Source organism: Salarias fasciatus, chromosome 7 (assembly GCF_902148845.1).
Source record: "Salarias fasciatus chromosome 7, fSalaFa1.1, whole genome shotgun sequence".
Classification (NCBI taxonomy): Eukaryota; Metazoa; Chordata; class Actinopteri; order Blenniiformes; family Blenniidae; genus Salarias; species Salarias fasciatus.
Window position 1 is genome coordinate 22,893,458 of NC_043751.1, and position 15,483 is coordinate 22,908,940.

Sequence of the window (15,483 nt, forward strand, 5' to 3'; positions counted from 1 at the left end):
AGTGTTCGATTGAAACGTGGAAGCATGGATCTGTCCTGCCTTGTAACAGTGGTTCGGGTTGTGTTGTGGTGTGGGACAGATTTTCTTAGCACACTTTGGGATCTCCTATGATTAAGTGAGCACCGTTGAGAAACACCATGGTCAGTATGGACCCAAAGCTTTAGTATTTGTATAAAACAGTTAAACGTCTGCAGCACTGCTATGTCTTTTTCAGCTGGTTGCTTAGCTGTTTCTGCTTCTGGCCTCAGCATGTTCAGAAGTTCACACCATTGATTCATATTTACTTCTCTCAGTTCAATGCCTCTACAAAACTGGAGATTCTTACAGAAATTTTCATGTGAATTCACAAAGAAATGACTTTTCACAAGACATCGGTGAAAATTTACTGATGTGTGAAACTCTACAAATTTTCCAAACAAAGAGAATGATTTGGAGTTGTGGTTGGACTTAATCTGGCCTCTGAAGTAATCTGAGTTTTCCTCCCCTGGTTTAAACTGTTTAAATGCTTTCTGGGAGCGTGGTTCTTCAGAACAGACATGACGGGTGTGGAGGCCCCGGCGTGTTCATGCTGGACAAGATTACACGTTTTCAAAGGAGAATAGGTAATCCTGCCACATTTCACTGCCTCCGGGCTTGAACAGGCGACGAGAGCTGGAAAAAAATGACCATTGTCTGGTTACCTAGCAGCAGTTTTCATGCTGAAATAGACTCAAACTGCATGGATACATGAGTCCTGGCGTCATTTCTGTAGTCACAGTAACTCCGCTGTGCAGAGTGAAAATCCATTTCTACACTGTCCTGGCTCAACTGTGTACAGCTCTCAGGCTGAATCACTTTATTCTTTGAAATACATGTATTCAGATGTTCCATTGTTTGCTGGTGAAACGGAATTCATGAAAAATCATCATGTGTCCCCTCACGGTTCCTTGTTTTTCATGGTCTGGTTTTAATCTCTAGTTACAGTCCGTGTCTGTGTTTATGTGCACATTCTCTTCTTATTATTGTTCTACGCCAGTGTTCTCCTGTGTTCTTTCTCACCCTCTTTCCGCCGGTTATCTGTACCTCACTGTTTGTATACTTGTATCGTCCCCGGTCTTTTCAGTTTTACCCGTGTTTCCAGTCTTTGATCCTCGACTGTATTCCCACTTGAATTATTCCCTCCTGCATTACTGTTTGTTTTTTTGTGGAATACTTTGCTTCCTATTTGTTTTTCCAACAACATCAATGAAGTTCACTTTTGCGTCCTGATCACCTTTACCTAAGAACTCACCAACAGAGTGATTTAAGAATCATCAGTTTCAACCATTCAGGGGTTTTTTCACATTGTCATTTTGCCAGTTTTTGTGTAAGTCCTTTTAATAGGTGCAAGCCGTTGGAATAGAAATGCTTCTGGTGGATTATCATCAAACAAAAACACTACAATGTGCAGTTATACCGACAGTGCATTTAATTTACAGAGTAGGAATGCACAAGCACTGATAACGTGTTGAATTTAAGAAAACCTATTAAGAGCTACTTAAGCTGGAATAGATCAGATAAAAATACACAATAGCTTGTAAATACAGAAAAGAAAAAAAAACATTCCACAAGCTCAGTCTGATTTTTAATTGTACACTTTACTACTTAAGAATTTCGTTTATCTACCTTCATATATTACTTGAGGTGTATTTTGTTTTCTTTTTATGATGCATTGTGCTATTGGAATTTATTTCCCTTTTTATTAGACATTGTACTGCTTTCGACTCAACAGAGTTCACACAGCCAGTCACTTCCTCTCACTCACATGATACGATATCATTTAGACTTTTGATTCAGGCGATCTGCTTAATCAAATAAGACGTTAAGTAAATTGTAGAGAAAAAAAAAACATGCATAAACACGACGAAGAGGGGACACCACCGTCTGGTTATCACTGCCTGTATCACCTCAGAGTGAGACATTGAGCTACTCCAGAAGATGTTCACACAGCCTCCAACACTCTCATCCCCCAGCTTCTCCTCTTCCTCCTCCTCCTCCTCCTCCTCCTCGTTGCTCCTTGGCTGTGGAGCTGAAAATGAGGCTGAGGGGTCCTGGCACGAGAATAGGCGAACACTTGACGGAGCACAGCTGAGAAAACTCCAGCGTGAATGTCGACATGTAAATTACTTGACAGTAATTTGGCGGCGCTGGATTTTGTCTCTGTGATGCGGTCACAGACGTTTTCTGCGTTGAAAGATCCAGTAAGAAGATGCCGGTCCGTCCTCCCCCCTCGTCCTCTTTAATTCAGTGTACTTGCTTGCTGAAAATGTGTGTTTGTCACATTGTGTTTAGTCTGCGTGTGTGTTTGCAATTAGTAATAGCCCGAGGAAGCGAGAAATAAGTAGGAAATAGGAAGGTGTCATCTCCCACAGTCATCGGATTCACAGCCATCAAACTAATAGCGTCTGTCACCGGAGAGGCCATTGCAGGAATAATGTTGGAATAGCTGAAGGACTATCATGTGCCACCAAATGTCAGTTTAGGCGTAAATATAGTTTTATTATTCAATTCATAGACAAAATCAATCAACACCGGAGGAAACAAAATTGCATGAATGACAGTTTTAAGAAATCCCTGCCACATTCATGCCTGTTTGTTCATTTAAAGTGATAAAAAAATATCCGCAGTTTCCCCCAGATAGTCAATTGTGGAATCCATCTTTGATTTTTTTTATTTAGCTCACATTACAGTGAAGCCAAACACACTCAGTCTCACCAACATATCAAATCAGCTGGCTTAAGATTTCAAGAAAAACTGCAGTTTTCAGCAAGAATCTAATTGAAACAAACCTGTACAGTTGGAAAGATTAAAAACAAAGACAGCGAGTAAGACAGGTAAAGGACACCAAGTAAGATAAAAACAGAAGCACGAGTAATAAAATAAAGCAGAAAGTGTTTGATAATGGTTTCATTTCACATGTCAGAATCCATTTTTAAAGTACAAATCCTTCCTGTGACTTCTGGCACCCCTTTACCTGGGGTTCCTACACCCCAGTTTGGGAACTACTGACTTATAATATAAAGTTTCTAAGTAAAAAAACCTTATAAAAAAAAAAAGAAAGAAAGAAAAAGCTTACAAAGCTTTCACAATTTTGCATAAGTTACAATATGTTTTTTCAGACAAGGTTCTCATAATAAAGTGCGTGTCTTCTGAAATGAAAATGCAAAAATTAGGTGCTGTTACTTGAAATATCATGTAAGTTATGTGTAATCTGTCATATTGACTGTTTCACTTATGGGGCGTGATTAATGCCGCCATCACTAACAGATGTGCAAAAACATCTGTCATTGTCAGGTTCATTTTTAGTGTTTCTTATGTGTTTAAAGTCAGAATATTATGTCACTAACTTCATAATACAGAAAAAAATTGTTATTAATCTGTATATAATAATATAATATATATTTTATATATATATATATATATATATATATATATATATATATATATATATATATATATATATATATATATATATAATAATCTCTGAGAACAAGGACAAAACTGACAAATAATGCATCTGCAGTGCAGTTTCAGCAGTGACAGCTTATAACGGATCTTCAACAGCAGTCATGATTGAGGTTAGACCACAAAGCAAAAAGATTCTCTACTGTTCAGACTTTTGATTAAACGTTGTGACTGAAAACTGCACGTCATCAAGCGTCGCCCAGGAGCAACAGTTCAAGGCAAAAGTTGGCTTAATCAAGACGGTTTCTATCTGCAGCTCCTTGGCTGTGAAAATTCAGTGACCAAGGTCATCAGAGTTGAAAGCTGAAGTGCTGAACAGATTCACTTTACTTTTGGAAGTGAAACTAGTGATTGGAGTCGGTTCAGGAAAATGAAATTCTTTCAGTCTGTTTTCCTGCAGTTTGTAACAAGTTTCACCTCCCAACATCAAAGACAAGATGAAAAACCTGGAGTCCTTTTGCAGGATCTCTGCGTTAAGTTACTATTTCTTTACATTTCCCAGATTGGCTGCAAACCTCGTTCATGTTATTTGATTTGCCAAAATATCACAATGAACTCCAACACTCATGTATCCAGCCACTCTCTTGATAACTTCAAGCAGGAGTAGGCCTGTCACGGTAATCGATGAATCAATTATTTGCACGATAAAGAAAAACCAAGTCGGTAAGTTTGAGCCTCGATAAATCGACGGGCATGTGTACTTGTTTTCCTCCCATCTCTCTACAATACAGACTGAATGAGAGGAGGGTTCACTCGGTCTCTGTATATTTGTGTTAACATCTGGGCACGTTGGTTCTGGTGTACTCCCATTGTTATGCCATTTATTATCATTACATCAGTTAAGAATGGTCCCAAAATAATGGCAATAATATCGTTTATCAGCAATAATCTGAGGGAGATTTGTCGTCTGGCAAATTTTGTTATCGTGTCAGGCCTGAGCAGGAGCCTCTAAGCTAACAGCAACAGGTAGTTATTTGATGGATCATCTCTGGATTCTATAAAGTATCTTATGATGGTTGTATTTAAGGTTTGCATATCTATTTTTCACAAATCCAGAGCAGACAAAGGCTTGAGGGTCCCAAAAGGGGAATATAGAGCTTATCAGTAATTGAACCATTGTGCTTATGGCATTAATGGAAAAAAGCAATTCAGAGATGCAAAATGGGTGTCTGGTCTATATTTTACTCCATGAGAAACTGTTGTATTTCTGTTGTGTTGTTACCTGAGGCAGTTCTATTCTTTAAAATGTGGTCGGATGAACTTCTGAAAGCTGTCCTTAGAAGATCCCAGGTTATCTGCGGTGGGCAAAGTGCCACACGGGTTCAGTGGTGGGCCCCTCATCGCAAGTAGGGATCCATCTTAACCCGACCCTGGCCCATGACGTCGCCCAGAGAGGAAACCAGAGGAACATGAAGTTCATACTTCTTGGCATTAACAAACAGCTGATGGTCAAGCAGCCTCTTCAGGACTCGTACTTGCTGAATATGAGAGGCGAGGTTGTGGGAGAAGATCAGGATGTCATCTTGGTGCACAAACACATTAAAGTTTAGCTCGTCCGGGAGGACGTCATTGACCAGGTTTTGAAACACAGCAGGGGCGTTAGTAACTTCAAAAAGGCATCAAAAGATATTCATAGTGACCTGTGGGTGTGCTGAAGGCGGTTTTCTACTCGTCTCCTCGGCGGATGCAGACCAGATGGTAGGCGTTGCATAGATGCAGCTTGGTGAAGAGGTCTGAAGACTGATGAGACAGTCATATTCCCTGTGTGGAAGCAGTGAAGTAGCCCAGGCCTCACTGAAAACCCCGTGGAGCTCCCAGTGCTCTCATGTTACACCAGGTCGGCATCACCCAGAGGAGAGTCTGAGCTCAACTGGGGCAGCTGCTGACTGGTCACCAATGACCAAAGGTGGGGCAGAGAACGTCCTGTTGCCAACCCGTCTCGACCGCCAGTGTTCGAAACTGGATGGACTAATAGTGAGCGAGCAGGTGAGAGATGACGAGCTCCACTCTGGAGCGTTCCTCAGTGTACCAGTCTGCCAGGACCTCAAGTGTGAACCCAGCCTAAAGCTTCTGCACTGCCCTGTTTGCTCTTTCAGGACCAACACACATGCCCACACATATTGAGAATACACCACAGCTCCCCTAAATCTGTCACCCTGCATCTCGGTGTCTGCCAGTCCTGCTCTTTTACACTCTGTCCTCTTTCTCTCCTTTTTTTTCTCTCTCTCTGCTGCTTCTTCATCTTGTTTTCCCAATCTTTTCCTCCTGAACTCACACATTTATTACGTTTGCCTTCTTCCTCATTCCATTCTCCTTTCCGTTGTCCTTATTGAACCGTAACATTGTTGTTTCGTAACAGCATTAGTAGCCCCCAAACAAAGCGAGAAAGAAGAAGATGATTTTGACTGCGTTTCAGCTGATAAGAGGAGGAGGCGGAGATTCTGGGTTGGGCTCTTGTCAGCGCACAAACTGCAAATTCACTGCCTGAGGGAAATCTTGTCACTCTTAATCTCATACTATGTTCGATTGTGTCTCTTTGTGTGCATGTTTGTCTGATGTATGTGTGTTTGCCGCATGTGCTGAAAGCATCTGTGTGTCTACTCATATTTGTGTATACTGTATGTCGTCCCAGTCTCACCCTGTGGTCATGTTTGTTAAATATATTCTCCCGTGTGGTTTTAGGGCCATTGTTTCTTTTTTAGGCAGAGTTGTGCAGCAGCCTCTACTGTTTTTTTTTTTTCTCAGAATGTCCAAGAAAATAACTGCAATTTTCGTACAAACAAAGATGTTATTTGTATTCAGTATAAGTCATCCACATGCATTGTGGGCTTCTGTGAGGGTTAGAAAATGCAGCAATTGTATCCATCTTTATAAAACTTTAAATCCTGTCATTCTTAGATACTAGAAAATAGTGAATAGGTTTTTAAAGTGTAGATAAACTAATGACACGTTGCTTTCTCCATCTGCCTCATTAGTATGATTCTTCTTAATGAAATCAGTCAAAGTGTGACACGTGTTCTGCAATGTGACATCTCCAGCATCTCATCTCCAAACTGGAATTTTACAGCACCTCCCATATAGCATGGAGCGGAAACCTCAAAACTGTGTCTGGTGTCTGGAGGGCATCTCAAACAGGACATAAGAAATCTGTCAAAATGAGAGTGTGTTAAATTGCAAACTGACTCAAGTAGATTGTATTGGAATGCATTTTGTGGTTAATCAGCTTACAATAATATGAGTGACACACAAAAAGGAGTGTTCGGGTGAGGATTTTGTGCACTTTGGACCCTGTTAACACGAAAGCAATTACCTGGAAACAACATCACTTATATTATAACGAATTATACAACGTTCACACTGTCACAAAACAGATGAAAGTTAGGGTTAGATCTAAAAGTCTGCAAATAAAAGTCATGGAAAGCCAGTTGAGGGAATGTGTCTCAACACAATAATAACAGTTTCTCTGCTGAAGAACCTCCCCTTCATACACAGTGAACACAGACATAACCAAAAACAGTGCAAGCATGCTGTAAAATACCCAATCAGCATGAACTACTCCCACTATATTTTCAGTGTGTAATACACACCTGATAATCCAACACATCAAATTAATAATGTGTGTCTGTTTGCACACCTGTCAGGCACAATCCTCTGTGTATTTTGTAGTAGATCAGATTCCTCCTGTGTGGTGATCAGACCCATGGTTTGGACTCTTTTAGTAAGATATCTCCTCTTTCTTGCTCTTCTGCTGTATTCTCAGATTGAGAAGCTGAGATACAGTTTTCCAAACTTGCCAAAATGTTGTTCTTCTTTTTTCTTCACATCTCTGCCTCACATTGTGTAAAGAAAGCCAAAGGTACGGAGAGAAATGTCAATGTTTGTTGTTTTTTTTCACTCAGTTTGGTAAAAATATCCTATGTGAGCCTCTCATACTGAACTGTGAGCCTATGGCACCACTACAACAGATGCTTTGTGCTTTCCGTGAATCTGGGTTCCTGAGGTGTGCTTTAAGCAAATTTGAAAATATCCGGTGCAAGGAAGTTGTGTGAGTGAGCCAACAGGCCGAAACATGAGCATGCAGCTTGATGTCATTTGAACTCACTACCAAAACACCCAAAAAGAGTTGGGGGGTTTTCAGTGGTGGAGCAGAAATACATCGATATTTTTTTCTGTATTTTGCACATGAAACCACAGTAATTGCACACTGGCCTCTGAGAGCTTGTAAATCCTGGAACCTGGAAGTCCAACTAAATGTTTTGCCTGAATGCCTCCTCTGGAAACACAAAATGAGTACCGGAGCTGCTGCTGCTGCTCTGCTGATGGGCTGCTCACACCACGCCTCCGAGATGGAGAATCACAGAAAAAAAAAGAAAAAAAAAAAGTCTTTTACCAAACAAAAAGTTTACTTTTAAAACAAGGAATCTGCTTCCTCAGCCCTCAGTCACTCTGTCCAAGGCACCTTGAATAAACTGTCATATTCACAGAGCAGTGATTTATAGGTAGAGACAGACATTCACTGAAGCTTTCAGAAAATAATATGTCTATTTTTTATTTCATATGCATACCAGACATAATTAAATCAGCATAGAATCACATAAAAGCTTTCAGCTTGAATAGTTTCCGCATTATCTCTCATGTTTTGTGGTTTGATTCAGTTCAGATCTGTTCTTTAGTTGTTTTTTTCTTTTCAAACCAGTGAAACATCTGGATTTCTTGCCATTTTGCTCTTTTCCACTCTCCCCTCTGTGTCAGCAGCTGCTATGGTTTAAGCTTTGCTGTCTGAGATGAGCTCTAATCCCGGACATTTTAATGTCTGTCACCAGGTTGGGATCGACTTCACGGCTTCAAACGGGAACCCCAGAGAGCCGTCCTCCCTCCACTACATCAACCCGCTGGGCAGCAACGAGTACCTGGCCGCCATTTTAGCCGTGGGACAGATCATACAGGACTACGACACGTGAGCGTTTCCTTGTTTTGAATCAGTGTAGCGAGCTAGACATCTGTATGGAGTTTACATGTCTTCCCTCTGCATGCATGCATGCATGAGTTTTATCCAAATAGTAAAAAGCTGCTGTAAAAGTTAGATTTGTGCGTTGATTTCAGAGTCTCCAAAAAACACAAGCGATAACTCTGATGTTCCAGCGCTGCAGTTCATGCAGAGTTTCACTCACTGCGGACTTTGCAGAGGGAACTAAACTGGTTTAACAGTTCTCTAATACCCGTCTTAATCCCATCATCTACTCAAGCATCGCAGTACAGAGCTTCAGCATGGGCATCTCTCACTCACACACACACACACACACACACACACACACACACACACACACACACACACACACACACACACACACACACACACACACACACACACACAAAGCGTTCTATTTTGGTTTGTACGGTAAAAATAAGGTTTTTGAGACTGAGAACACCAACTGGAACTTTCCTTCTTTACAAAATCACATAGGATTGTCCTGTAAAACCTACCGGAGGTCACTGGATTCATGACATTCATCTACGGAGGGTTTTTATGTTGAAGAGGGGAGAGAAGAGAGAGACTTGCAGATGGGAAAGAAAGTGTTTTAAATGTGTTGAATATGTCTTTGATGCTGAACTATCAGCGAACATAACCAGAATGTTACTGGTTGGAATATATTGATAAATCGGATAGTGGAAAATCACCATATATTCTCAGCCTATCTGGCACCACTGTGCGTCCTCGAGCACCCACCAAAATGTTCCACAGTGTTACTTTACTTATGTTAACACATGACATAGAAAAGATTTTTTTCTTGTTTCCAGACTTCCAAATGTATGACAACTGAACAGTTCAATAAAAAATTCCTCCAAATCCATTGAATTGAACTATTTTGTGTACCATAGTAGACTAAGTTGCATATAATTTTGCAATTTTTTTTTTTTTTTTTAAAGATTCATGTAGTTTCAAAATTACAATTTAAATGAGGGATATTTTGTTACATCTTTAACTTTCGTAAGGGTTTTGTTGTTTTTGCCTTTTTTTTGGTGGATTAACAGTTTTTGGAGAATTTCTTTCCCCAAAATTTGATGTATTTTTACCGACTTCAGCTGTTTGAACAGTTTTTTTCCCCAATATTATCTTTTTAGCAGTTTGACGCTGCTTCAGCAATTTTAGGCACCTTAGTTTTTTTTTGCCATTTTTCCCAATTCAACTATTTTTGACATTTTGACTGTTTTAACCCTTACTAAATGTATGAAATCTTTTTTTTTTCAATAAATGTTGGCGCTGTGTCACTGTAAATCCATTTCACAATACTGCATCAATTTTCTGGCAGTCCACCCCCCCAGCCCCCCCCCCCCCCCCCCCCACTCTGGCACTGAATTGTGTTTCTATGTGAACAAGGTAACAGGATTTCTTTTGCTGTCCAAATCCAGCTTGTTGAGTATGTATTAAAAAAAATGTAAAAAAAGAAAAGAAAGATTTTGACTAATGTCAAAATCTTTTGTTATGGTTTCCTCCTCAGGGACAAAATGTTTCCTGCTCTGGGATTTGGAGCCCAACTCCCACCAGACTGGAAGGTATGTGCTTGGTAGTTATTGTTTTTGTGTGTGTGTGTGTGTGTTTGTGTGCGCGCGCATGTGTTTGGAAGGCGCGGACTGGTGTGATACAACTCGTGTGTGTGAAGCGAAGAGAGAAAAGAAGGGTTGGGTTTTCATCTGCAAATTTACAGCTGAATTATTCGTGCACTTTGCGCACGCGTGCACACACACAGACCGACACACACATGTACAGATGAAACTGTAAGCATTATACATGCATATTCAGATGATTATGCAACTGTCAACCCATCTGTGTTGCCATGGCAGTGAGCTGATGAAAAGGACAAAGAAGAGAGGGAGCGGTAGTGATGGAGCGAGATGGAGGGAGGGAGGAGGTGTGGGAAAAATGGACGGCGGTTTACAGTGAGAAGATTGATGAGCAATCTTTTTTTTTTTTTTAATCGTGTGTGTGTGTGTGTGTGTGTGTGTGTGTGTGTGTGTGTGTGTCTCCTCAGGTGTCACATGAATTCGCCATTAACTTTAACCCCACCAACCCCTTCTGTTCAGGTGAGTGTGTTCACAGACGTCAGCACAGACACTGCCGGACGGTTCGACGCTGAAATCAGCAGGTTAATCTGAAATAAAAGATTCTTATGAGCTTATTTTCCAGCGTTGGCTCATGTCAGGAAACAAGCAGTGATGAAAAAAACAGTTTGTTTTGGAAGTTTGATTTATTTACTTCACAAATACGGCAACTAAGCTTCACAGGAAAAGTAAGTGAATCTGTTTTGATGGGTTTTTTTTTTTTTTTAAATTCATTGTAACAACTCTGGAATAAATCCTTCAAACGTTTCTTAACCCTTTATAGCATACTCATTGAAATCTATGCAAATATCCACCCCGTCACCTTATTGAAGGCAATATCAAGTCATAGCTGTTAAGCACCCCGATATAATATTTTTAGAGAGGTTCGTTTTACTGAAGAATCACAACAATTTCATGAACATACTGTCACTTAATGTCACACAGCTAACATTAATCTTATGTGTGCAGTTTCTACTTGTTCATCAAGTGCCACCATATTGAATCATCAGTTTGCAATGACTGATTTTGAAGAAACACTAAACAGATGCGCCAGTTACAACATATTGTCAAACTGAATCTATAGAAAACTTGTCTCATCTCATCTTCCAACGCTGAAAGTTTTTAAGTTGAGAAGACATCTAGAGCAAGAGCACAGGGGGACCAATATAAACTTCAACTGTCTGAGTATGAGAAAGTGGAAAAGGATTTTTACGACATCTATCTGTCTATCTGTCTGACATTTTAAAGCCCGGTCTTTCCCTTATGGGTTCAATGACAATGAGTGAAAAATAAATTACCGTAGCTCACACGATGAAGCATGCATTTAGCAGTTGTTGTTTTTTTTAATTTGTTTTATTGTAAATAGATTTGGCTGGTGCACACCTTTCACCTTGACCCACTTCCACTGTGTTAGCTGTCAAAATATAAATCCGTATGCCGAACATAGACATGGAAATCTAAACTGAATAAAACTAGGACAGTGTCATAAATCATATTCCTTCCTATAAGAAATAAAAAGAAGATGCCATCCGTAAACCACCTGGGAGATACTTTTTTTCCTTTGTAGAGCATCACTGAAGGATGCAATAGACATTCCAACTGGAGGACACCATTCTGCTTGTGCAGATCATGTGACAGCAGCAGGTGGTGCCCTCCCCTCTGAAAGCCGTGCTGAGTCTGAGTAAATATCTCCTTAACACATCACCTACACTTGCTACTGAGGACGCTCGGCTAAATTAGCAGCATGAACGCTGAGGCACAGTGTGACACCACACAAGCTCCTCGTGACAATTCAGACCAGTGAAAGTTTTTTTTTTTTTTCCCCCACGTTCATGATGGTTTGTTGATTAAACCGAGCTCCTTTAATCTTCACAACACATTATTTATATATCATGACAAATAGGTTGACTTACAGAGAACCACAAAACTGGTCACATTCAGTCCAGTTATGAATTTAGAGGGTTTGCTTTCAGGAATACGGATAGTTGAGATGTGTAGCATATTCTAGTTTGTAATTCACGTACAACACACAATGGGAATCCTGAACATTAATGTGCTTGAAAAGGAGTGCAACAACTAATAATAAGTGAATTTTTGATTATCATGAAGCCGACAAAGTAATAACTTTCATTCAGTGTGATAAACTTGGAAAATATTTTTAGAACCATAACTCAAAGTGTTGATGAGTTTTTTTTCCTGTATAGATAAATAGAACAACTATGTATGTATAGTTTTTCGCACTGAAAACTTTCATTTTGAGTTTTTTTTCCTGAGTTTAGCCTGATATAGAGTTACTTGCTGTAACACTGATTTGTTTGGCAACTTTCTCTGTCCAATTTGCCTGATATCGCCTTTTATTTTGGGTTTATTTTGTGTTTAGTGCTACCTTTCCATTTGTCTATATGACAGAAGCAGGCGGTTATGTTAACTAAGTGCATTTCTACTCGGCCCTCTGTGCAGAGCGCCCTTCTTCCACATTTTTGCTGTTGTTAAACATCTGCCTCCAAAAGCGACGTTTCTTTTTAAAGTTAGCGTCCTTCCTGAGCCAGCACAGCCTCCAGTGCGCTCCGGAATGAAAAGCTCGAAATCAGAACAACGAAGCGTGAGCTGGACGACAGCGTTCACGAGGCCCTGATATCAGTGTGACATTGTTCAGCTTCTCTATCCTGGCAAAGCTACATAGTTCGGCCCCAAACTGTTGTTTTTGTGTCTTCAAGCAGTATTTAGAAATGTGTCACGATTCATGCATTTGCCTGGTGAGATGAGAGCGAAGGGAATACAACTTCTGTGTCAGGAAATGAATATAGAAATTAAAGAGCCTGCCGGATTCTGTCTGGGGGAGCATTCAGAAAATGAACCCTGAGTGATTAAGAGCCTAAAATAGGAAAAGTTTGTGTGAGAATAAATGTAAACTTTCTTGTTTCCTTTCTTTCTCTCCCCTGCCCTCATCAGGCCTAAATTATGTTTTGAGTGTTTTTGTGAAGCATTTACTTTTATTAATTATTTTTAGAGCATTTAATCTACTTTGTTTTTAAAAATGTTCATCAATTTAATCTGAACCTACAATTTGGACTGATATTCAAATTCTTTCATCTGTGCTAGTTTACTTACATAGAAGTACTCCGTCTCAACATTCATTTCATCACAATTGAAACTTGGCCAATCAGCTGTGTACTTTAGTCCATTTCTGTGGTTACGACTTCCGTTGTGTTTCTGTGTCTCCCTGTAGGAGTGGAAGGCATCGCTCAGGCCTACTCCGCCTGCCTCCCTCACATCCGCTTCTACGGCCCCACCAACTTCGCTCCGATCATCAACCATGTAGCACGTTTTGCCGCCCAGGCTCTTCAGCAGGAGAAAGCGGCGGTGGGTGCCAGCTTCTCTCTACCTGTTCATTTGCCTTTTGGCATTTCAATCAGTCCAGCAGCTGCAGATAAAGTGATGTGCAAACGTGCAAGCTGTTTCCCGGCCTCAGATCACCTCTTTTCCATCGGTTTCTCTCTGTGAGAGGGAGAATATGCTGCTGGAGGAAGTTGTTGTTTGTGCTGCCAGACACATCTGCTGACTCCAAGTGTAACTTCTGCAAATCCGTGTCCAAACACAGCCGGGCGTTCAGCGCAGGCTGTCAGAATCCGTTCTTCTGTTCACACACCTGTCCATCACTGATGCGCAGTTTCACTTAAAGGCTTTTTTTTACACTCGTTTAAATGAATGACTAAGCCCCACTCAGCTAAATGTACTCTTTATGCAGTTGGTGGGGGGTTTTTTTAACCGCTCCATCATACTCAGGATTGCACTTGCAGGGGCACTGGACGCCACTCTGACCGATAAAAACAAGTTATATGTTGGACACGGTTTCTCCTGTTTCTGTGGTTTCTGTGCTGTCACACAGCTAAATACCGTAATTCAGTTGTTTAGTGAACATTGGTAGGAAATCTGGAAGGTCAGTCGATTTCTCTTATAATGGTGCCACATTTGTAAGCAACCGTTTCTGGGTGAAATAGTGGCTGCAAGATATTAAAATAAAATGCAATAAGATCATATCATATGGTAAAATCACATTTTCCTCAACAGGCATTAGGTGTTGTTCCTTGTTAGGTGTTCATGAATGAAGTCAATTTAACATTTATTCATTTGTTGCACAGCGACATCAGTAGTGTGTAGAAAAAACCCTGAAACTCACTGTTACCAAATGCTTGGCTTCTCTTCCTTTTCCATGTTATATTGCGTTTTCTGCTCTCCTACTTGCTAAAGGATAACGTGACAGTTCACAGATTGCACAATGCTGCGCTACCTTCATTGGTTTCATTCCTCCACTCCGATCAAACAGCTGTTTAGCTCCACTTGATCCCTTCGCTGAAGTGTCAGTTTTAATGTCATTTTTCCAGCCTTTTCCGTTTGTCTTCCACCTTTTATGAGCGCTCGGCGAGCCCCTCTCTGTTCTACCTCGCCGACTTTCTTCTCTGCTTTCCATTTTATTCACTTCAATGATCTTATTCTTTGTATCGCGGCCTCTGGGCAAATTTCGCCAAAGAAAGACGCACATGCCACTAGTTTTTGTTTACTCACCAGCAGCAGAGGAGCAGTCGGTAGTGAGTGGCTGTCGGGGGGGGGTTTGTACTCAGAATTTATCTGCCCTGATGGCTGAGCGAGCAAACAAGAGAGCACATCTGTTGGCTGGAGCTCCTGGCATGACGAGCAGAGAGCCAGAGAGGAGGGAGACGACTCCAGTCCTCCCTTCTCCTTACACCTCTCTGCAGCTGAGACCAGGCTTTTCACACTTTATTGGGCTTAACGGCACGACAGGGAAGCATCCTCCATCTCCTTTTCTCCTGTCATGCTCGTGGCTCTATCTAACTATCATTAGTAGATTACTATAAATAGACAACGTATTTTTTTAAGGTGAAATCTCTCTTTAATCCACAAGTTGACTGTTTGACCGAAGATTTTACCAGAGAGGAAGCAGTCGTCTCGTCTCGTGACGTTTCTCCCTGACTCCTCGGTGTTTTTCGCGTCACCTCGTAGTTTGGGCTCAGCTCGCCTCCAAACCTCACGGGAATAAGTGAAGTTGAGTTGTACTGTGGAAAAGGGGCCACAGAAGAGCTAATCCCAGCTGAGCTCATTTGATCTGACTGCAGTTTTAGTGGGAACTAGTGAATTGCAGCGTACTGCACTTCTAACTGCTTAACCACGGGATTATATGTCAGAGGCAGGAACGAATAAAACCCAAAATAAGAACATGCCAAAGGCTCTATCTCACACCTAAAAAGACTTTCTATTTCTGGACTATTTTCTGGGTGTAGCGTTCCTCGAGCTGTGGGAGTGTCTCTTTCAGGAAGGATTTATTGGGAACGCCATTTAGTTTGTGTTAGATTAACAAAACAGTGTCAGAAACACAAAGGT

General features: G+C 40.9%; 1 protein-coding gene across 1 annotated transcript in view; it reads left to right on the top strand.

Annotated features, from left to right (window-relative positions):
- The window catches only part of cpne2 (copine II), a 46,253-nt gene that overhangs the window by 24,321 nt on the left and 6,449 nt on the right, over window positions 1–15,483 (top strand). The window contains exons 11-14 of the mRNA XM_030097070.1: window positions 8,307–8,440; window positions 9,984–10,038; window positions 10,515–10,566; window positions 13,313–13,446. Of these exons, the coding sequence (XP_029952930.1) occupies window positions 8,307–8,440; window positions 9,984–10,038; window positions 10,515–10,566; window positions 13,313–13,446 (375 nt within the window). The remainder of the gene's footprint in view (window positions 1–8,306; window positions 8,441–9,983; window positions 10,039–10,514; window positions 10,567–13,312; window positions 13,447–15,483) is intronic.